Here is a 22,625-nt window from a genome sequence, read left to right as displayed (position 1 = left end):
TCTTTCAAATTGGTTCATTAAAGATCTGGGTGTTCTGAAGTAATTCTTTGGTGTGGTCAGTACCATTTGTGGTCAGCCTTATTTGTGGTTTATATTTGGCCAGAGCATCCATGACCTCAAAAGCCTTTTCCAGATCTCTGTGTAGGTTTTGGCAACTTCTATGTTCGCTGAATAAAAAAATACTGCCCTGATGCCACATCCCATGAAAGCTGCAAATTCTTCTTTAACTGTAAGAGCTGTTTCTTAACATGTTCTACCCAATCTTCCTCCTGGTTTCAAACTGTTGGTAATATTTTGGTCTAACCTTTGTTTGGAGGCTTTGGGGTTTCTTATTGTTGTCTTTTTGTTTCATTTTATTTTGTTTTTCTGGTTTGAAATGCAGATTATTTCTCTAGCTTTTTACATTGACTTTTTATTCATAGGAGAAATATATGTGTGCACATCTACCCACACAGATACTGTTTTAGTTTCACTGGGGCATTTGCCCAAAGGCAGAAGACAGATTGCTGTTGCAGAGTTGTAGATTATTATTATATTTAGCAAGATAGCCAGCTAAATCCTAACTTACTCCGCTGGGTGACTCCCTGGGATGTTATTTTCTCTATCTCTGAAGTTGTTTGAGCAAGGAAAGCATTTCTTTTATACTGTCTGTATTCTGTTTTATTTGGTTCATATATTTCCTTGGATTCTTTATGCATATTTTATGGCACTGACTTTCAAGAATAAAGATGTAGTTGAGAGGCATGCCAGAGTCGATGGTTTGTTGTTAGTTGATAGTTTGATTGATTAATATAGTAGGATTTTTCTGCTTGATCCTGACCTAACCCATTGGCTTTCTTTAGTGGACAGTTTTACAGGGACAGTGGCAGGTGCAGGGAATTGCCCACTTCAGCAGGGCTCTGACATACTTGATCTGTTTCTCCTTCCCTCAGGAAAAGCTTTGCCAGCAGAAGTATAATGTCTCCTGCATAATGATCATGCCCCAGCACCAAAGGCAAGGATTTGGACGGTTTCTCATTGATTTCAGTAAGTGAAGTACTTTATTTACTTTCATGATCCAGGAAGCTGATGGCTGTTACAGGAAACAGTAACATATAAAACTTTATTTAACCTGCATTGTTGTTTTTATCAATAGATAATGGGTTTTCTATTTATATTTACATAGGTTAGAACATCTTCCTCAAGTGAAAAATGTACTGTTGCTCAGTGATTGTACTCTAGGAAATTGAGACTAGATCTCTCGGCAGCAGGCCTCATGCACAAAGCCATTACCCTGAATGAACCGACAGAATTACATTCCATTTTGTGATGCTCATGCTCATTAGCACCAAAAGAGGCAATTATTCGTGATTAGAGCTAAAGGAAGTATTATTTGAAAGGATTTTTAGCTCTCTAAAATTGTGCCTATAATCTTGTACAGTACAAAGCAGAAAAGGTATATTTCCATTTAGAAAAATAATTTTCTAGGCAGCTTGTCCTGGGCCTTGCTAGTAGAAGTAACTCTTACCTTATTTTGTTAATTTCCCTTTCTATTATGGAAATTAATACAGTGTTTGTATCTAGAGGTTTTGCAAGAAGTATTTATCTTATATGCACTCATATCTTCTGAGCCTTCTCAGTTAAAACCGGCATAATATATAAAAGTATGCACATGGATAATGTTTTTAAAAATGGTAGTTTTTTTTTTTTCTCCTTGTTTATATTATACTGGATGTGTAAATGTTGTGTTAGGGGTATATTTGGAGAATTGATTCAAAATATCTAGATAACATGATGACTAGATATCCCATGATAACAGTCATTTCTGGTCATGTAAAAATCTGTCACTGGTCGGGTGTGGTGACTTATGCCTGTAATCCCAGCACTTTGGGAGGCCGAGGCAGGTGGATCACAAGATCAAGAGATTGAGACCATCCTGGCCAACATGGTGAACCCCATCTCTACTAAAAAATACAAAAATTAACTGGATATGGTGGCACACGCCTGTACTCCCAGCTACTAGGGAGGCTGAGGCAGGAGAATCACTTGAACCCGGGAGGTGGAGGTTGCAGTGAGCCAAGATGGTGCCACTGCACTCCAGCCTGGGCGACAGAGTGAAAGACTCTGTCTCAAAAAAAAAAAAAAAAAAAAAAAAAAAAAAAAAAACTGTCGCTAGAAACCAGGTGCTTCTTGATTACCAGATTGCCGTTTGTCTGATTATTAACTGAAAGGAGGAAAATTTAGGACTTTGCACAATCTTCATCAGCTACATCAGATGCAAAAACTACAATGTAAATGTGCTCACAGAAAACCATGAAGAAATATAGTGAATCTAAATCTATATTGTTAGGTATTAAAAGATTAAGGTCTGATTAAAGTGTAAAATAACTGAATAGCAGTTTTGGACTGATTTATATGATTTATTGACATTGAAGAATGTGATTCTTTTAAAAGAAGAATTTTGATTATTTTTCTCTTTTTAGATAATATTTTTAGTTATTAATTAATTACCCTAGTCTTATCTATACTTTCCTGACCTAGTTATCCATGAAACCAGTAATCCCAAGGAGGGCCATCTTACCAAATGCAGTGTACCATTTTTATTTTTACAGAGTCCTAGCTGTAATCATTTCTGAGGGCAAAACCATTTATCTTGTTCTCTAGTTTTGTGTGGCTACCATTCATAAGTAGTTCATAAATACAGTTTCTGGTATGCATAGCAGCCATTCAAGCCTTAAATTTTTGGTCATATCTATATGCCCACAGAATAAGGCAAACTCCTTAGCTCAATATTTAACGTCTTCCAACATCTAGTTCAGCCTGTCCTTTAGGCTTTTTCATCTACTAATCTCCTTTTTCTCAAATAGTCTGAGCATGGTCCTATACCTCTATTTTTTGTCTATTCAGTCCCTTCCTTGAAATGATCACCTCGTCCTTTCCTAGACTCTGTCTGTTCAAAATCCTGCCCATTGTTAAGAGCCAGCTCAAGAATCTCTGCTTTTTGATCCCACCTCCTGGAATTTTATCTCATACCTTTATTTTATCTTATACCATATTCTATATGGTATCACACTGACACTCTGTTCACCCTTCTGTGATAATTATTGATGGAGGTGTCATACTTCCAACTTCTCTGTATCCAGTAGGACAGTTTCCTTTATAATAATATGTATTAGATGATATAAACTAAATTTCCAAATTGATATGGTTGCTGTCCACAATCATTGTCTACCTAAAATTAAAAAGGAACTGGTACTTACTAGGTAAAAGTTCAAGCTCTAAATTCAGTAGCATCTTATTTGTACAGCATGATCTGGCACTAAGGCCTTCTACATAAGAGAACAATCTGGGTAGCAAATACATTATCTTCAAATGCTATGTCTTTTTTTTAACCATTTTAGTGAAAACTGTTACTAGAATCTACCTTGTATTTTTAAACTACAGAACACATTGAAACCTTTTCTCAGTGGCTCAGGGCCACCATGATGAATGCTGTCCACCAAAATGTGACCAGGCAAAGCAGTGCTGAGGGTGTGGTTTTTTGTTTTCTCTTTCCTGTACACCTAGCATTGCCCCCACTGGAGTGGGTTAAGAAGTGCAGTGAAAGATTTGAATAAAGTTGAAAAGAGATTGGTGTTATTCCCTCAGAGAAGGGGAAACTAGGGGAAGAATTTTATAGCGCTCAAAGAAAATGGGAACTGGTATAAACCCAATAGAAATTCAATTTAAAACCAAAGAATTTCTTGGCTATAAAAGTTTTAAGGAAGATAGAGTAGGCTGCTGAAGAAATTAATAGCACCTTCTCTTGGAAGTTACTTAAAGTAATAGTAGATAAATATCTTTCCAGAATGATTGAAATCCAGCCTTTGAAGGTAGGGATGAGTCACATGACCTCTCATGATCATTTTTGATCTCATAATTTGGAGCCCAGGATAGAAAGCTAACTAGGGTTACAGGTTTTCTAAAATCTGCTCTGGTTTTTTAAAGGACTTTTTAATGGTTAAATTTATTTTATTTCTATTTTGTACATGAGCCTGGGGTCTTTTGGTCAGGGATGTATTTTCAGTAAGTCAAATGAGGTTGTAAATCAGGTAGATCTTTATAATTGCCAGTTTAGTAAGCTGAAACACAATATGAGCGGGCAGAAAGATATAGCTGCCCACTTGCACACTTGATCACAGACATGGGTGGAATGTAATGCACTGTGTGTATATACACGCTCCTAGACTTACAATGGGGCTATGGGCTGATAAACTCATCATAAAGTGAAAATATCATAAATTAAAGATACATATAATGCACCTAATCTACCAACCATCATAGCTTAGCCTGGACTTTAAATGTGCTCAGAACACTTACATTACCCTACAGTTGGGCAGAATCATCCAACACAAAGCCAATTTTGTAATAAAGTGTTGAATATCTCATGTAAGAGTGTTGTACCACATATCGCTAGCCCAGGAAATGATCAAGTATGGTTTTTACTGATCATACCATAGTAAAGTTGAACCATTGTAAGCCAGGGACTGTCTGTATAAAGAACTGCAAATGCAGGGCTTTGAACACTGTTCTTCAGGGCAGCAGAGTGAGGTGGAATGGTCATCCATGGGACCATGTGCTGCTTGCAGAATAAGTCATTTGTGTGTCACTTCCTAGACCAGCTTCTCTGGGATTTGTCAGAGCAAGGCTCCCCAGGAGGCCATTTGCAGAGTTTGGCCAGAGTGACTAAAGGGCACCAACTCCCAATTTGTTCATAAACTCCCTAGTGGGTTTTATGACTCTTTGCCCACAATTGGAATGGGTGGAGGAGAGAGTGACTATCATGGATTGGTTGAGAACACATTCCTTCCTCTTGGATTCTAGGATTCCCTCTCTTTCTCAATCAGAAAATTTGAAAGTCTTCCCCATCTCTGTCTATAAAGTCTTTCTGTCTCTCTCTCCCTCCATCCCCACCAGACATCTCAGAACTTCAGAGAACTCCCTTGCCCACAAAACATTTGCAGTTCCTACTTCAGAGCCTCACACCATCAAGGCAAGGAGCTCTTCTTCTCCCAGCCACTGCTGAGCACTGGGGGCCCAGAGTGCTCCCTCCCAAGCCCTGGACTGCTTCTGCTGCTGGGGCTGCCCAGCAATGCCTTATCCATCTCACTATTTTTTTCTTTAATTTTGAAATAATTTCAGACTTAGAGAAAAGCTCTAAGAATAATGCCAAAATTTCCCGTACATTGTTGCACATGTTCACATTTTATCACATCTGTTTTCTGCTCTGTTATTCTCAATCTCTCCCTTTGTTTCTCTTCTCTCTCATATTTTCTTTTCAGAATCATTTGAGAGTAAGTTGAAGACGTGTTGTACCTTTACCCCTAAATATTGTAGTTTTTCTACAAAGATGCTCTCATATATAGCCACAATACAAATTATTAAAATCAAGATATTAATCTATGCACATTGTTCAAATTTTAAATTTTGCCAGATTATACTGATATTCTGTCTAGAGGAAAAGAAAAATCTCCTACTCCAGGATCACATGGAGTATGTAGTTATGTCCCTGGGGCCTCCTTTAATCTGGAATAATACCTGCTTTTTTGTTTTGTTTTGCTTTGCTTCGTGTTTTCCATGATTTTGACATTTTTGAAGCATACAGGCCATTTATGTTGTACGGTTTGCCTCAATTTGGGCTTATCTGATGTTTCCTCACGATTAGATTTAGGCTGTACATTTTTTGGCAGGAATACCATAGAAGTGACTGTATGTCCTTCCCAGTGCATTTCATCAGGATCATATGATAATACATTTGTCTCATCACTGGGTTAAGGTGGTAACTGCCAGGCTTCTTCACTGTGAAATTACCATTTTTTGCTTTGTAATCAGTAAGCATCTGGTGAGAAGATACTTTGGGATTATATAAATATCAATTCTCATCCAATTTTCACCTCCTAGTTTTACCATTCACTTATGGCTCTTATCTAAAATAATTATTACTGTGATAATTACCAGATGGTAATTTTCTAATTCCATTTCTACAACTTACTAATTGGCATTCTATAAGGAAGAATTGTTTCTTCTTCCCCATTTATTTAATTTTTTTGTATAATTGTGGGGTTTAATTTTATTTTGTAGGTTATAACTTGTCATTACCATGATTGATTTTGATGTTCCCCAAACATCAAATTGTCCCGGATTTATTTAGCAGCAAATGTTTCAAGTGGGTTCTTGTGCCTTTTCCACATGCTTTTCCATCCTGTGGATTCTTCCTTCCTTTCTGCCACAGCATGATGTTCCAGATTTAGCTTATCCTTTTCTTAAGCCGGCGCTGGAATCATCCATTTCTCCCAAGCCTTGGTTCCTTATGGTGGAGAACAGTATTTAGGAACCAGGATCTGGGCCGGGTGCAGTGGCTCATGCCTGTAATCCCAGCACTTTGGGAGGCCAAGACAGGCGGATCTCTTGAGGCCAGGAGTTCAAGACCAGCCTGGCCAACATGGTGAAACCCTGTCTCTACAAAAAAACACAAAAATGAGCCGGGCGTTGTGGCGGGCGCCTGTAGTCCTAGCTACTTGGGAGGCTGAGGCAGAGAATTGCTTGAACCCGGGAGGTGGAGGTTGCAGTGAGCTGAGATTGCACCGAGCTGAGATTGCACCACTGCACTCCAGTCTGGGTGAAAAAGCAAGACTTCGTCTTTTAAAAAAAAGAGGAAACCAAGTTCTGATCACTTAAATGTGCCCATTGCTACTTGGGTGTCACGCTTCTAGCCCTCGGAGAGGACAGAGCTAGGATAGCATGTATATTTATATCCATGTATGTGCACATATACATATGGATGTTATAAACACATATGCGTGTACACACACACTCCCTTCATGAGTTCAGACCATTCCAGATCCGCGCCGTCATACGGTTGTATTCTGTCCTTCCCTCTTCCCATGTAATTCCTTTCTCTGACAGTGAGAACCCTGACTTCCATTACCCACAATATACTTATGTGCTACATCCTAGAATACACAGTAAGTAGTTTCAGAATTGCTAACTCATGCCATTGTGAAAAACAAACCTCTTAAGTAGAGGTCAGTATTTATATATGGTTCCTTTTGGCTTTACCCCAAGTGTATTTAGTCAAAACACTGTGTTTAAATGTTACTTGAGTTAGTTTTTCTCCCCCTTCAGTGTTACTGTAGTATTCATTGGAATACAATTAGGCTTATTTGTTTCTGTTTGTTTTTTATTTTATACTTGTTACCTTTTTAAATTAGAATGTAAAACATTAACATGATCTTAAAAGTGGAAACTGTATTAAAGGGTATTCTCAGTGAATGTGCCCTCTCCACCCATTCCCGTTCCCTCATCCTTTCCTGCAGGTCTCCAATCTCATTAGCTTGTAGTTTATCCTTCCTGTGTGTACAGATGAGCAGATAGATGTGCATTTTTTCTAATTTCTCCTCCTTTCTAACACAAAAGGTAGCATACTATAGGTAGTCTTTTGCATTTTGATTTTTCCAGTATATCCTGGAAATGACTTCATAGAGATTTCTTTTCTTTGACAGCTGCACTCTACTCCATTGCATGCATGTATATAGTTTGCTTACCTGCTTTCCTATGTATGGGTGTATGGGTTGTTTCCAATATTTTGCAATTTAAAAAGTAGTGTCATGAGTAATCTTGGGCATATTTTGACTGATAGATACTTAGGTAGCAGTTATTGTATATTAGATATCCTTTCAGTTGTTAGGACTCTGTTTGGCTAGGTAATAAGTGAGCAGATAATGGATTGTCTTTTACTTGGGCCTGCAGAGCCAGAACCCTGGCTGATGAGCAGGATACAAAACCCGTTCTCCTGGGCTCTGACCCAGGAGAGACCCAGGGAACACCAACTGATTCAGCAGTAGGTGAGAGAACCAAGTGCCAGATGTTGGTGAGGGAGGTGGCACCATCACTCACATGCGTGTTTGTGTATATGCATTTATCTGATGCCAAACTGGAGGATAAAGGAAGATGCGAAGAGTCACGTCCTTCATTTTTTACCTCTTTACTTTAACCTTATTGATTGGGATACCACACTCTACATTCTGCTAAACATCAGCAACCAAAAGGGAAGAAGACATAGCTCTTGCTGGGCTGTCAAGTTCACTGACAAATCAACAAATGTTGCATAGTGTTTTGGACAGTATGCTTTGAGAGCTCATAAGAAGTTGAAGTGAAAACATTCTAGGCAGAGGGGAGCAGCAGCATATTCACAAGCACGACTGCATGAGGAAGCATGTTACATACCTGGGTAACTACAGCAGAAACTCCAGGTAGATTAAAGACTTGATTACCAAAAAACAGACACACAAAAACACTTAAAAAGCTAGAGGAGAGGTGGGGTGCGGTGGCTCACGCCTGTAATCCCAGCAGTTTGGGAGGCCGAGGCGGGCAGATCATGAGGTCAGGAGATCAAGACCATCCTGGCTAACATGGTGAAACCCCGTCTCTACTAAAAATACAAAAATTAGCTGGGCGTGGTGGCACACACCTGTAGTCCCAGCTACTCTGGAGGCTGAGGCAGGAGAATCACTTGAACCTGGGAGGCGGAGCTTGCAGTGAGCTGAGATCGCACCACTGCACTCCAGCCTGGGTGACAGAGCGAGACTCGGTCTCAAAAAAAAAAAAAAGCTAGAGGAGAGATTATGTATAATTATTTATCTGATCTTTGGATGGTCAAGGACATCATAACCATCAAAGCAGTGAAAGAATATGCAAATGGACTTGACTATATAAAAATATAAAACTTCTATCTAGTAAAATGTATTAATATTTAAAGCAAACATAATGAGAAAGATGTTTGATGTTTACAACATACGTGCCAGGCAAAGTTTAATATCTGTAGTGTTTAAATAAATATATATATACTTTTAAGTTTGGTAGCATTAAAACAAAAACCCTAATAGAGAAATGGGCAGAGGATCAGCTATGGTGGCTCATACCTGTAATCCCAGCACTCTGGCAGGCCAAGACAGGAGACTCACTTGAGCCCAGGAGTTCAACACCAGCCTGGGCAGCACAAGGAGACCATCTCTCTCTCTCTCTCTCTCCGTTCTCCCCGCCCCCCCATTTCCCTCCTCCTCTCTCTGTCTCTCAATAAATACATAAACAAATAGGCAGAGGACAGGAACACAGAATGTACAGAAAAGGAAAATCACTGGTGGCCACGACATTGCTGACGTTTACTGAGTGAGTAACATGTGCCAACCCCTTTCCTAAGAGTCCTGCATTTATTGATTGATTCATTCAGTCCTCACGGCAACAGTTGAGATATGTGCTTTTAGCCCCATTCTATGGGTGTTGAAATTGAGGCACAGTTACACAAATAAGTTGCACAGCTGCAAATTGAACCCAAGCACTTTAACTGTTAGCCACTCCACTCCGAAGTCTTTCAGGTATAATGGCTAATTCAAATATGAAAAAAAATTGTTGGTGGTTTAAAAATGCAAATTTAGTAACTTCAAGATTGCAATTTTTTGCCTACCACACTAACAAAGAGTTTACAACTTACCCAAATCTAACTAAGCTGGTGGAAAATGGACACCTTATTTACACTGAAGAAAGTGTATACTGGTAGGCATTTTCTGGAACTTTGACAGTGTGTATCAAAAACATCTAATGGTTATTTTTTTAAATAAAATTTTATGTATTTAAAAAATAGGCTGGGGACAGTGGCTCACACCTGTAATCCCAGCACTTTGGGAAGCCAAGGCAAGCAGATCACCTGAGGTCAGGAGTTCGAGACCAGCCTGGCCAACATGACGAAACCCTGTCTCTACTAAAAATACAAAAAATAGCCGGGCGTGGTGATGGGTGCCTGTAATCCTAGCTACTCGGGAGGCTGAGGCAGGAGAATCACTTGAACCTGGGCGGCGGAGGTTACAGTGAGCTGAGATTGTGCCATTCCACTCCAACCAGGCGACAGAGTGAGACTCTATCTCCAAAAGTAAAATAAAATAAAAAATAGAGACAGAGTCTTGCTATGTTGCCCAGGCTGGTCTCAAATTCCGGAGCTCAAGCATTTCTCCTGCCTCGGCCTCCCAAAGTGCTGGGATTACAGGTGTGAGCCACCGTGCCCAGCCTCCAATGGCTATTTTCTAAAGGAATTCATTCTAGGAAATCAGCACATTTTAATCAACAAACATTATTTTCATAGTTAATATAGCAACATTGTTTTGTTTCATATTATTATGTTTTAAATAGTGGACTTCTCTTTTTGCCTCCCTCCCCCAGCCCCTGATTATAGCAATATGGACTCATAGTAGAAAGTTAAAAAATATAGGTGTAATTAATAGAAGAAAATGAAATTCCTCACAGTCCTGTCACCCAAAGAGTTAATGTTTTGGTATATTTGTCCTTCACACTCATTATTTACAACAGGAAAAAAACTAAAACAGACTTGATATTTCAAAGGCAAGAGAGAACCATTCCCATGAGAAAGTTATGGCACATCCATATAATGGAATATTATTAGCTGCTGAGAATTATGTTCTGACCAGGTGCAGTGGCTCATGCCTGTAATCCTTGGGAGACTGAAGCAGGAGGATCACATGAGCCCAGGAGTTCGAGGCCAGCCTGGGCAACATAGTAAGACCCCATCTCTACAAAAATAAATAAATACAATTAGCTGGGCCTGGTAGCTTGTGCCTATAATTCCAGTTACTCAGGAGGCTGAGTCCTCCATCAAGGATGGCTTGATCCCAGGAGGTCAAGGCTTCAGTGAACTATGATTGTACCACTGCACTCCAACCTGGGCAATAGAACCAGACCCTGTTTCTTAAAAAAAATTATCTGGGAATTTGTAATGCTTATGATAAACAAGTGGCTTTCAAAATTATATATGTAATATGTTCTCAATTATGTAAAAAATATGCAAAGCAAAGCAAATACATTTCTAGATGACCTCTGGAATTAGAATTACAGATACATTTTATTTTCTTATTTATACTTTTTGCTGTAACTAAAAAGAAAAGAGGCCAGAGTCAATGGAGGCCTGACGGTGAGGATGCATGGAAAAGAGGCAGGTCCTGTTAGTTCCGTAGCAGGAGCATGCCTGGTGCAGAGTGGTGCTCAGAAAATACTGGTATTTATTGAATGTATAACTGAGCTTGGAGAGATAGTGAACGCAGCTTTGTTTATGTAGCCTTCACTGTGCGTTTGGATGTCTACATGCACTTTGCACAGACTCCAGAGCTCAGCAGGGGGTCTGCATTAGAGGGAACAGCTGGGAGTCGTGGACATGCGGTGGTAGCTGAAACCATGGATATGGGTGAGGACAACCAGGGGGAAGTGTGTAGGGAAACAGGGCTGAGGGTAGAGTGCTTGGAGTCTAACATCTAAGGGACTAATAAAGAATGAGGAGCTCGCCAAGGAAATTGCAAAGGGCCCAGAAGTCAGAAGAAAATTGGGAGATAATGGTGTTAGGAAAACCAGAAGAGGTCAGTATTTCAACAGTAACAGTCACAATAATCATCATAGCTGCCACTTCTAGAGCCCTTGCTATGTGTCAAGCACTGTTACCGGAATTACACACATCTACTCACTTGGTCCTCACAGAGACCCTGTGGGGTAGATTACCGTGACCATCTCTCTTCTGGGACAAGACACTAAGAGACTTGTCTGAGATCATCCCCCAGAGATTCAGTGCCCCAGAGAGAAAGTCGTAAGAAGTATTCTTTGGGCAACTGTATATTAAGTGCGATTAAAAAAAAGTAGATTCAAAAAGCTTGACTGTTTTATTCTGTTTGGTTGGGCATAGGGTCTCACGCCTGTAATCCCAGCACTTTGGGAGTCTGAGGCAGGTGGATCACTTGAGGTCAGGAGTTCAAGACCAGCCTGGCCAACATGGTGAAACCCCATTTCTACTAAAAATACAAAAATATGGATGTGGTGGCACGTGCCTGTAGTCCCAGCTACTTAAGAGGCTGAGGTAGGAGAATCACTTGAACCTGGGAGGCAGAGGTTGCAGTGAGCTGAGATCGCACCACTGCACTCCAGCCTGGGTGACAGAGCAAGACTCTGTCTTTTTTTTTTTTTTTCTTTTTTTAAAACAAAACAAAACAAAAGCTTGACCATCAAGGGCTGGGGACACAGGAACCTAGTTGTCTTTATTTTTAATCTGGAGAGCCTGGAGCATGTGTATGTACATCAGTAGGAAGAAGAAAGAGCAGCGCTGATGGAAAAAATCAAGGGGAAAACAAAAAGCAACATCCAGGCGGGTGGTTTATTACAAAGTCTGATCTGGCATTTGATGAAATTCAACATTCTCTCCTAACTAAAATACTTAAACCTACTAACTAGAACTGTAAGGATTATAAATCTCAGATTAACTTTTTCTTTTTTATTGGGGGCGGAGGGACGTGTAACTAATGCTATATAAAGGGTAAAGGACAGCTGGATCCAAGTCTACAGACTTACGTCTATAGTTTTTTGAGACCAGATAAACTTGCCATTAATATTAATTAATGGCAAGTTCATCAGTTAAGTTAAATATCAATTAACTGTACATTCAGGCATTTCTAAAATTAGTATGTTTGTGGAATAATCATAAAAATGTGTCAGCAGGTTCAATTTTTGGCTTTCTTTATTCAGTATTAAAATATTGGGCAGTCCTTCATGGAACAAGGCTGTAACTATAGGAAGCAGAAGTGATTGAATGAATTAGGCATTCACTTTGGGGAATCCCCTTTGCTGGCTCTTCATATGTTGAGGGTTTCACCTTAGCTTTTGTGAGGTCCGTGTGCTATTTAAAAACTGAGTCTATAATTAATCAGTGCTGCTAGAAGATGGTGCAAATGGCCCAGTTTTGTGCCTCCAGGTTATGAACTTGGCTCTTGTCTTCAGTGTGGTTTGCAGCGTCCTTCTACATGTCTGCTTTTTTAGAAATGATACTCCCCTCCACCCCCGCCCCCCACACACATATATAGCCAACCAGATTTAAGGAAAGCAGGAACTACAATAAACCTTTGAGGAAAGATGCTTTAGGGTATGATTTAGTACCTTAGTTCCTTTCTCACTTGAGTATTAATCAGTGTGGTTTTCTGCACCGTCTTTCTTTCCTCCTCTGGTTTAATGACAGAGATTTCTTCTTTAGGTGCCACAAGCACCCACGTCCATAGAGATCCCCGGGCTTGTTTCTCCTTTAGCCTCTTAATAGTTCTTGGCTGATTTCTTGAGGAAGCATCGCGTTGGAAGAGAAAAGCATCTTCTCTTTGGTTTCCTGCTCCCTGCTTCTCTGCCGTTTTAAGTCCATAAAGCGAATTAGGAAGAAAGCCACATACTTCATTTCTGCCCAGAGGGGTATCATGTCAGGAGGCTAATCATATCCACTCTCTCAGAGAGAAAGCTGCTTCTTCCCAGAATCTTAGATGCAAGCTACTGGTTTAAATGTTGTATTATATGCTGGCTAAATACAGAAGTACGTGTCATAGTAGTTCAGGTTGCCAGCTACTACTAGTTTTCACAGTCTGCCTTCAGTGGACTATTTTGTTTAAAAGAGCTTCCACTTACAAGCTTTTCAAAATACAATTTAAGTGAAACTTAAGAGTGTTTTTAAGCAGAGACTGAGTGGTTTCATCCTACCTGAAAATTGCCTTCTTGAAATAAATGTTTGATACCCACTGGCCTATCTCCTCTGGAAAACAGGAGTTTTCATTTAGAAGTCCAGTTGGTTGGATTCCAGTAAGCTGTTTCACCTGACTGTATTACGCCCCCTGGAATCAGGGCTGTGCAGGACCCACCGGCTTCTCCCAGAGGGCAGGGTGAGCACAGTATCAGGGCACACGGCTTACCCTCAGGAGCTGCATCCCAGCCCTCAAGGCCCTGGTGAGAAACTGTACTCTCCAGCAAGGGTCTCTGGCCGTCTCTGCACCGTGTGGTCAGCTTAGGGCTGTGCCTCCCAAGACAGGAGCTGAGGATGGGTGCGGGTAGCAGAGATATTGCTCCCTTTGCTCCTGGGTGTCCAGAGCTCCAGTGCCTGTCACCTCACCTCTAGCAGCCTCAGGAGCTGTGTAAATTCTGTCATATACATGATGAGGGAGATCATGAAGCACTCACTTGAATCATAAAGTCTGTCTGGGGGAGGCTGCAGAGTAAATATTCCACTTTCCCCACTTACGGGCCCCACAAATGAGCCTCAGAGGTGTGTTTGGAGGGACCATGACAGCATCTCTTAGGGACTTGTGTTATTTAGTTTTCTCTCTCTCTCTTTTTAGTGGCATTAACCAAAAAAAAAACAACAACAAACTAGGCTAAGCAAGTGCAGAGTCATTTATAAACTTGCATAGGTCTTTTATATACAGTCATTTATCATTTAAAAACTGAGATTCATTTTGAGAAATGCACCATTAGGCAACTTCATTGTCGTGTGAACATCATAGTGTATGTACTTAGACAGACCTAAGTCTAAGTCTATAGCTTACTACCCACCTAGGCTATGTGGCATAGCTGATTGCTCCTAGGTGACCAACCTGGACAGCAGTTACTGTACTGGATACCGTAGGTGTTAGCGGTTGTAACATAATGGTATTTTTGTATCTAAACATACCTAAATGTAGAAAAGGTACAGTAAAAATATGCTGTTATAATCTTATGGAACTACCATTGAATATGTGGTCCATCGTTGACCTAAACACCATGTGGTGCATGACTATTTATTGTTGATTGCCCATGTCTTTCACCAAAAGTAAGCTTCATGAGAGTGTGGACTTTGCTCTTTGCTGCATTCTGATCTTCTAGAAGAGCCTGGCGCTTAGTAGGTTCTTATTAATTGTTGAACAAATGTTAAATTAATTATGATGGGAAGAACTTTTAAAATGTGCTTTCCCTTCTTGTGTGTGATTCTTAGGGAGAATTTTATTTTATTAGAACATAAACCATCAGCACTGGTTTACTTACTTCCAAATGATGCCAGGTATGCCCTGTCTTCTTTTGAGGTCTGGTACTTTTGCTGAAATGCAGCCTCTATCTTAAGATCATTTCAGTTGCATCAGAAAGAAGATGTCACTGCCTGTTCTAAACCTTGGGCGGAGAAAGCAGAGCTGTGACATAATCCACGTTTGTACATAGCGGGTTGAAGAGACATTTATCTTTTGCTTACTTTTTCTCTTATCAGATAATCATTTCTTGATTGCATTTATTTTGAAAGGAAAATTCCAGCTTTAGCCATAAGAAGCTGTCAAGAAAGCTTCTCTTTGCTTAGCCTTCCCAGCAGCTATGCTCCTGGGTGAGTGCAGTCAAGGCAATCATTAAAGAATAATAAGTTATGCTTTTGAAATGGTGGTCAAGTACTTCATAGCCTTTTCTAAGATAAGGAGCCTCCCACCTTTGCCCCCATGACACTTGTTGGAAAATACTGGACCAGCAGCTATATCCTTGGGCTTTTGCTGGGTTTTGGAAGACACGTTTTGACCTATGTAATCAAGTATAATGACATTTATTTTAATAGGATTCTAGTCTGTAATATAATAAGGAAAATGGCTATTTTTCCTTATTTTCTCATTATAATATGTTACACTAAAAGCTTTTGCCATTGCTGTTTTATTACATTGGTCTGAGGTACAATATATTTTAATGTGCTAAAGATAACATCAGGGTTGAAAATTGAGCTCTCAGTGATTTATTCAGAGGTTGACTGTTGCTGAATGCATTGAAATGAGTTGCATGAGACAGTGCGGCTAACGATTTATTTGTGTATCTTTTTTTAAGCTAAGCTTGTCATAAATAAGAGCAAATAAATAGCTCTTATAGAATAGTTTGTATTCATTGCCTCAATGAAAACATTGTAAATATGAAACATACGGTCTGCAGTCTCTCTCATTTTTTCTGAAAGCTAGTGTTTTGCCTTACATAGCTCAGAATTTTTTCAAGTTTTGGCATGCAGGTGGTTGTTGTTTTTTTTTTTCCAAACAAATTTTTTGTCTGTTTGGATTTCTAACATTGACTGGCATTTGCATTGAGTCATTTTGAAATCCACTACTGGACAAATTCCATTCAAATAATTGGTATAAGAATAACCTAATCTTCAGCAGAACTGGAACAAAATGAAACCTCAGTGGGACCATCAAGAGGGCAGGAACTTGGTCATTGCTAAACTCCAAGCCATGAGCACAGTGCCTAGCACGTAGAGGATACACAATAAAGGATTGTTGGGGGAAATCAATGAATGCCTGAGTCTAGTTAATCCACTTCTTTGTATGAGTGTCAACACCTGCCAGATGCATCCAGCTAGCTTTTGACCAGTAGTGCTTAAACTCAGATCTCCTCTCAGTCTTTGTTTTTTACACTTTATTTATCCCTTCGTCCCATCCTTCAGCAAACATGCTTTAAATACACTGTGCCAGGGATGGTCTAGGTGATGAGGACATAAGGATGAATGATTTAGTCCTTGCCCATAGGGTAGTAGAGGGTCAGACACAAAATTCTTCCCAGCCCTGCAATTTCAAATGTGAGAGAGGCTGTGGCAGTGCAGAGGAGGAAATGCTTCCAACTCTATTTTCCATTTACCCAGTTAAGATATATAGAAGAGACGCATTTTTCCTTGCTTTTCTTTTTAAAGACTGGGTCTCACTCTGTCACCCAGGCTGGAGTACAGAGGCGTGATCATAGCTCACTGCAGCGTTGAACTCCTGAGCTCAAGTGATCCTCCCATGTCAGCCTCCCAAGTAGCTGTGATTACAGGCACATGCCACCATTCTTGGCCATTTTTCAGGGGGAGGGGTGGGGGGGTCAGGTAGAGACAGGCTCTTGCTTTGTTGCCCAGGCTGGTTTCCAACTCCTGGCTTCAAGCTATCCTCCTGCCTCGGCCTCCCAAGGCACTGGGATTACAGGTGTGAGCCACTATGCCCTGAGCTGTTGTTAAAACAAGATCAAGAAAGATTTTGCTCTGCTTGGTTGAAATTAGTGCTATACCTGGTTTGGGTTTCAAGAGAACTATTCCCCCTTGAACATATTTTCCAGCTTGTAATAGAGACATTATGTTTGAGATAGAATATTCTAAGATAAAAGTTTGCTTCCACTTACCCCTCTCATGATGGCATTTCATTTTTTTGTTCTTTTTTTTTTTTTTTTTTTTTTTTTTTGAGACTGAGTCTTGCTCTGTTGCCCAGGCTGAAGTGCAATGGCATGATCTCAGCTCACTGCAGCCTCTGCCTCCCGGGTTCAAGCAGTTCTCCTGCCTCAGTCTGCTGAGTAGCTGGGATCACAGGCACGCGCCACCATGCCCGGGTAATTTTTGTATTTTTAGTAGAGACAGGGTTTTGCCATGTTGCCCAGGCTGGTCTCGAACTCCTGAGTACAAGCGATCCACCCGCCTCAGCCTCCCAAAGTGCTGGGATTACAGGCATGAGCCACCACGCCTGGCCCTAAACAACACAATTATGACTTCAGCTGGTTGTAAGGTAGTTTTTTAGTTGGTTGGTTGGTTGGTTGGTTGTTGGTTTTTTGTTTGTTTGTTTTTAAATATAATTTCATATTGGGTAAAACAAAAGGTTTTCCTTAACTTGTTTAGAATTGTTTAGGAAAATACTAGTTAGGAATCTGATTTTTTTTCTCCCTCATGGATTTGTGGTTAGCATGTTTGTACTCTAATATTCGTGCTACATTTTCATGTTTACCAATATAAAAACCTCTTTTTTGTAATTATTTATATGGAGTCCTGCTTTGAGTTAACATCACAGAGGAACTCTTTTTTTCAGCAAAATTGTTTTAAATTAATATTTCTAAAGTGTATAAAAATGGTTGAGTGGATTAAAAGCAATTCAGTTTCACATGTAACCATTTGTCCACATGGAAATAAATATGCAGCACAATTACACGGCAGAAGGTACGAAAAGGTGTTGCTGAAATCATGAGAAAATGTAATACAGGTGGACGTCAGTCTCCACAATAAATTTGCATATGTCCTTTTTTGGGGGCAAATACAGTCATTTTAAATGAAGTCGAAGAGTTATTTCTGTAAACAAAACAAAAGTCCTCCTTGTCATACTAGACAGCAAGGAAGCAAAAATTGTTAGGGTCATGTCAAAAAGACTCAGGAGTCAATTTGAAGAGGCTCTGACCAGACAATAAATATAATAATAAAGATAAAAATTGCAATTTATTGCAACTTATCAAATGTTTAAATTCACAAGTTCATAATGATACTAAAAAACAAACTGATTTAGAGGATAATAGGAACCAGTTTATTATCTTGAAAACTGCAAAAATTGTAATTAAAGCATTTACCCTGCCTTTCTTATATAAACTGTACAGTGAAGTAATCAAGTAGTAAAGGAGGGGAAACATCATTTTATTTTTTAAATTTTTAAAATTGTTTTGAGACAGGGTCTTGCTCTGTCACCCAGGCTGTAGTGCAGTGGTGCGATCTCAGCTTACTGCAGCCTCAACCTCCTAGACTCAAGAGATCCTCCCACCTCAGCCTCCTGAGTAACTGGGACTTCAGGTAAACACCATCATGCCCAGCTAATTTTTTCATTTTCTGTAGTCTCTTTATGTTGTCCAGGCTGGTCTTGAACTCCTGCGCTCAAGCGATCCATCTGCCTTGGCTTCCCAAAGTGATAGGATTACAGGCATGAGCCACCGCACCTGGCCAGAAACATCTTTTTATAAACATATTCCAGCTAACCAATGAAAATAAAATGCACGGTGGCTCACCCCTGTAATCCCAGCACTTTGGGAGGCCGAGGCGGGCAGATTGCCTGAGCTCAGGAGTTCACGACCAGCCTGGGCAACATGGTGAAACCCCATCTCTACTAAAATACAAAAAATTATCTGTGTGTTGTGGCATGCACCTGTAGTCCCAGCTACTTGAGAGGCTGAGGCAGGAGAATCCCTTGACTCGGGAGGCGGAGGCTGCAGTGAGCTGAGATCGTGCCACTGTACTCCAGCCTGGGCAACAGAGTGAGACTCCATCTCAAAAAGAAAAGAAAATGACAGAATTAAAATATAACCATTTTGTAATCCCCACCACCACCATGAATTAATGGATCTAGACAATGAACAACATCAACAGTTGCAAAAAGGACAACCAGAAATTGTGTATCTTCTGGTCAAGGATATTTGTAGTCTTGCCAGTGGATTGAACCCAAGTCTAATCAAGCAAGCACTGGATCTAGTTACCATTTTGCAAGAGATACAGAGTAAAGAGGAGCATACTGAGCTGCAGTGCAAGTAGGAAATCAGCAAAATCCAGAGTGGGGACAGTATAGGTCAAGTGGCCCCAGTTCATCCACAGATAGATTACAAGGAAAATAAAGGGGTGAGGGTGGGACCCCTAGATTAAAATGACATTAAGATTTTTTTTTTTTGATAGGCAAGACTGTTCTAGTGCCTGGTCTGTTTTGGTGATGAAAGTATAAAAAAAGCAAGAGATTATTGTGAAAGTCAGGATAGCGGTTACTTAGAGAAAGGAGAGGTGATTAGCTGGAGCAGATAGAAAGTTTTCTGGAGTAGCCAGCAAACTTCTATTTCTTGATCCTGGGTGATAGTTACAAGGACAGTTGCCTTATAATAATCCATTAAGCTGTATATTTGTTTTTTGTCATTTTCTGTATCTCTGTTTTATTTTTGTTTTTTAGAAAGCGATCATCTTAAAATGGGAGGTGACATCCTATGGTATCTTAGTGCCTGGGTTTTTGTAACTCTTAAAACTGAAAACTTAATCAATTTGTTGGTGAAATCCTGTTAGTCATGTTTTAAAGAGAGACACAGTTTTCACCTTGACTGCTTGAAAATGAAAACTTGAGTGCACAAGTATTTAGTGTACGGGCATCAACTCCATGTCAGCCTTTGCAGGGCCATTTTTATGTGAAGGAAATGTACTGAAATTTACTTGAATCAAATCCTCTGAAGTGTTGATTCTAGTTCATTAGAGAACAGCATTCCTGTAAATTTCACTTTCACTCTTAAACTTAGAAAAACATAATTGAAGGGTTGTGCGTTAACAGAATGAGGATGAAATGGAGGATTCGGACAAGGAATGGCGATGCAGAGTGAGGATGGAGTACAGAGAAAATATTTAACTGTGAGCCCGAGGAGAGAAAGGAGAGACATTGCAGCCTGAGAACTGTTTTCCCATTTTTCTTTTTTTGTGGGGAGAACAGCAGCAGCAGACACTGTAAGATGTGTACAGGAAAATTGCTCTTTCCTTCTCCTAGGTTGCTGAGCAGTTGTAAAATTTGGGGTAGATCTTTAGGCACTACAAACAGAACTTAGAGAAAGGATGTTAAAAGTTAGATTTTTAAGAAAGGGAAGAAAAAGGCTAGGATGACTTAAAATATCCTGAAATGAGGCTCTGCTATTTATCAGAAAAACAGGCTTCCTTCTTCTTAAGAAGGTGATTCTCTGTTCATAAACTAGGAGTCCTGCCCTGGGGTTCACCCAGTGTTGGAGCTTTTCTCCATGAAGTTAAGGACATTAATAAGATTTTTCTCTACCGAAGCAGAAGATGCTCTGAAGACAGCCTTTCATCCCTGTAGCTTTTGAGTTGCATCCAGTTGAAAACTTATAGAACATAATGAATGTTTTTAGAAAGGAAATAAAATGAATGATGCCCGTGAATTTGTTTTAAACATTGTTTATTTTACCTAATAATTTATATAAATCTTCCTTGAAGAGGAAGAGAAATTACCAGATTTAATTAATAATCAGAAGCTTTTTAGAGGATTTACTTTGAAATACCTCTCTGCCAGTTTTTCATAAATTAAGCATAAACTTTCTTTGACCTCATCACACATAATTAAATAGCTGTGGAAGGGTTAAAACCAACTAAAAAGCAATTCTGTATCTCAATCTCCATTCTCCTGCAAAATTATACAGGAAGTTTGTTTCAGTTCTCAAGCAGGGTAATTACAAGAGACAGTTACATAATTTACAGTTTCAATCTACTTGTCCATAATCACACACTTCTACCTAGTTGTATATACCCCCATGAGTATGTGTGTTGTACTTTGATTTGTAAATGATGATTGCAATGTGATTGATTCCTTGCAGTGTAGCATATTGAATTCATTTTTTAAAAATGAACTTTAGCTGTTAACATGTTTATTTGAGTTCCTGTTATTTACGTAGTTTGTGGTTCTTGCGTTCAGCAGTTGCATACCAGCTAACAAATTAAACTCCCAGAGCTTTTTTTCTCATTAAATTTGGAAAATAGAGTGTCTGTATACAACCTAACTAGAAAAGTGGCTAGTACCTAGTAGGCACTCAACTGTTGGACATAGCAGAAAACCATTTCAAGCCTTTGAAGGTGGAATGGAGATTCTTTGATTAACATAATGTAAAGTCTCATGGGGATAGTATTAGTATATTGTGGTGAAGCTCTGCTAATATTAATGTATTGTTACTGAAGTCTAAAATTTAGCTAAACAATGGACAGAATAGCGGTTCATTCCAGGGGCTTAGAGGAATGTGTCCTCTACAACCTAAGAGGTAGTCATTGCTGTTTTTAATGCTGCTGGTGACGATACTGCATATGTGTTTATTTTTCTAACAGCTAACATCTTCTGTAGCCAGTTTGGACTTTAAGATTCCCTAAGATTAAAGGCTAAATCCCTGGCCAGGCACAGTGGCTCATGCCTGTAATCTCAGCATTTTGGGAGGCTGGGGTGGGCAGATCACCTGAGGTCAGGAGTTCGAGACCAGCCTGACTAACATGAAGCAACCCCGTCTCTACTCAAAATACAAAATTACCCAGGCGTGGTAGTGCATGCCTGTAATCCCAGCTACTCAGGAGGCTGAGGCAGGAGAATCACTTGAACCCACGAGATGGTGGTTGCAGTGAGCCAAGATCATGCCATTGCACTCCAGCCTGGGCAACAAGAGCGAAACTCCATCTCAAATAAAAAAAGCTAAGTCCCTACATGACACCAAGTCCATGGGCAAACCAGCCAGTCACTTGTCTGGCCCCCCTCCCACCCTAGCTCCGCTACTCAGGGTGCCTGTGTGCTGCACAGCTTCAGAGGGGCCTCAGCAATAACCCTAGTGGGACACAACCATTGACCTCCAGAGGCTTCTTACCTCAAATCACGTTTCAAAGCATTTGGGAGATAAATAAAAAATAAGCAAAAAGAAAAGTAGACCAGTGGAATGGGATTATTTGTCTAGATAACCTGAGGACAACTAGGGACAGTTTCTCTGTCTTACATTTCCAACAGTGGTTGATCAGTCAGATTAGGTGATGGGCTGTACTTTGATTTTAGAAAGTTATCTCCAAAACTGACAGATTCCCTTTTGAAATGTACTTTGTTTGAAAACAAAGAAAATTTCTAAGGAGATTTGTATTCTCATTTTTTCTTTCTTCAATCTTGCTGTGTATTTTTGTTTGCTGTGTGAAAGCTCATCATCCAGAATTGGAATTACAACATACTTTGTCCTATTTTTAAAAATTACAGCTGGTACACACACACAACACTCCCTTCCACATATACACACAGCATTTTAGGGGGCTTGTAGGAGAGCAAATGGAAAGGCAAGTTGCTATTCCAACCATCCTGTCTCCCAAACCTGATTCTGAAATCAGTGGTACTGCCATGATTATGTAAATTCCACCCCTCTCCCACCCTCCACCATCGGTCTGTGGGGTTGGACCAGACCAGATGACTAGATATTAGAATGAAGTATCTCAGCTGCCT

The 22,625-nt window shown here is 39.9% G+C and overlaps 1 protein-coding gene across 13 annotated transcripts in view; it reads left to right on the top strand.

Annotated features, from left to right (window-relative positions):
- Window positions 1-22,625, top strand: part of KAT6B (lysine acetyltransferase 6B) — a 208,060-nt gene that overhangs the window by 163,656 nt on the left and 21,779 nt on the right. For all 13 annotated transcript variants that reach the window (XM_054522425.2, XM_063727605.1, XM_054522431.2 and 10 more), the window contains one exon: window positions 933-1,026. In XM_054522425.2, the coding sequence (XP_054378400.2) occupies window positions 933-1,026 (94 nt within the window). The remainder of the gene's footprint in view (window positions 1-932; window positions 1,027-22,625) is intronic.

Source organism: Pongo abelii, chromosome 8 (genome assembly GCF_028885655.2).
Source record: "Pongo abelii isolate AG06213 chromosome 8, NHGRI_mPonAbe1-v2.0_pri, whole genome shotgun sequence".
NCBI classification, from domain to species: Eukaryota; Metazoa; Chordata; class Mammalia; order Primates; family Hominidae; genus Pongo; species Pongo abelii.
Note: the sequence above shows the minus strand (reverse complement) of the source record. Positions and strands in the feature narration are given on the sequence as shown.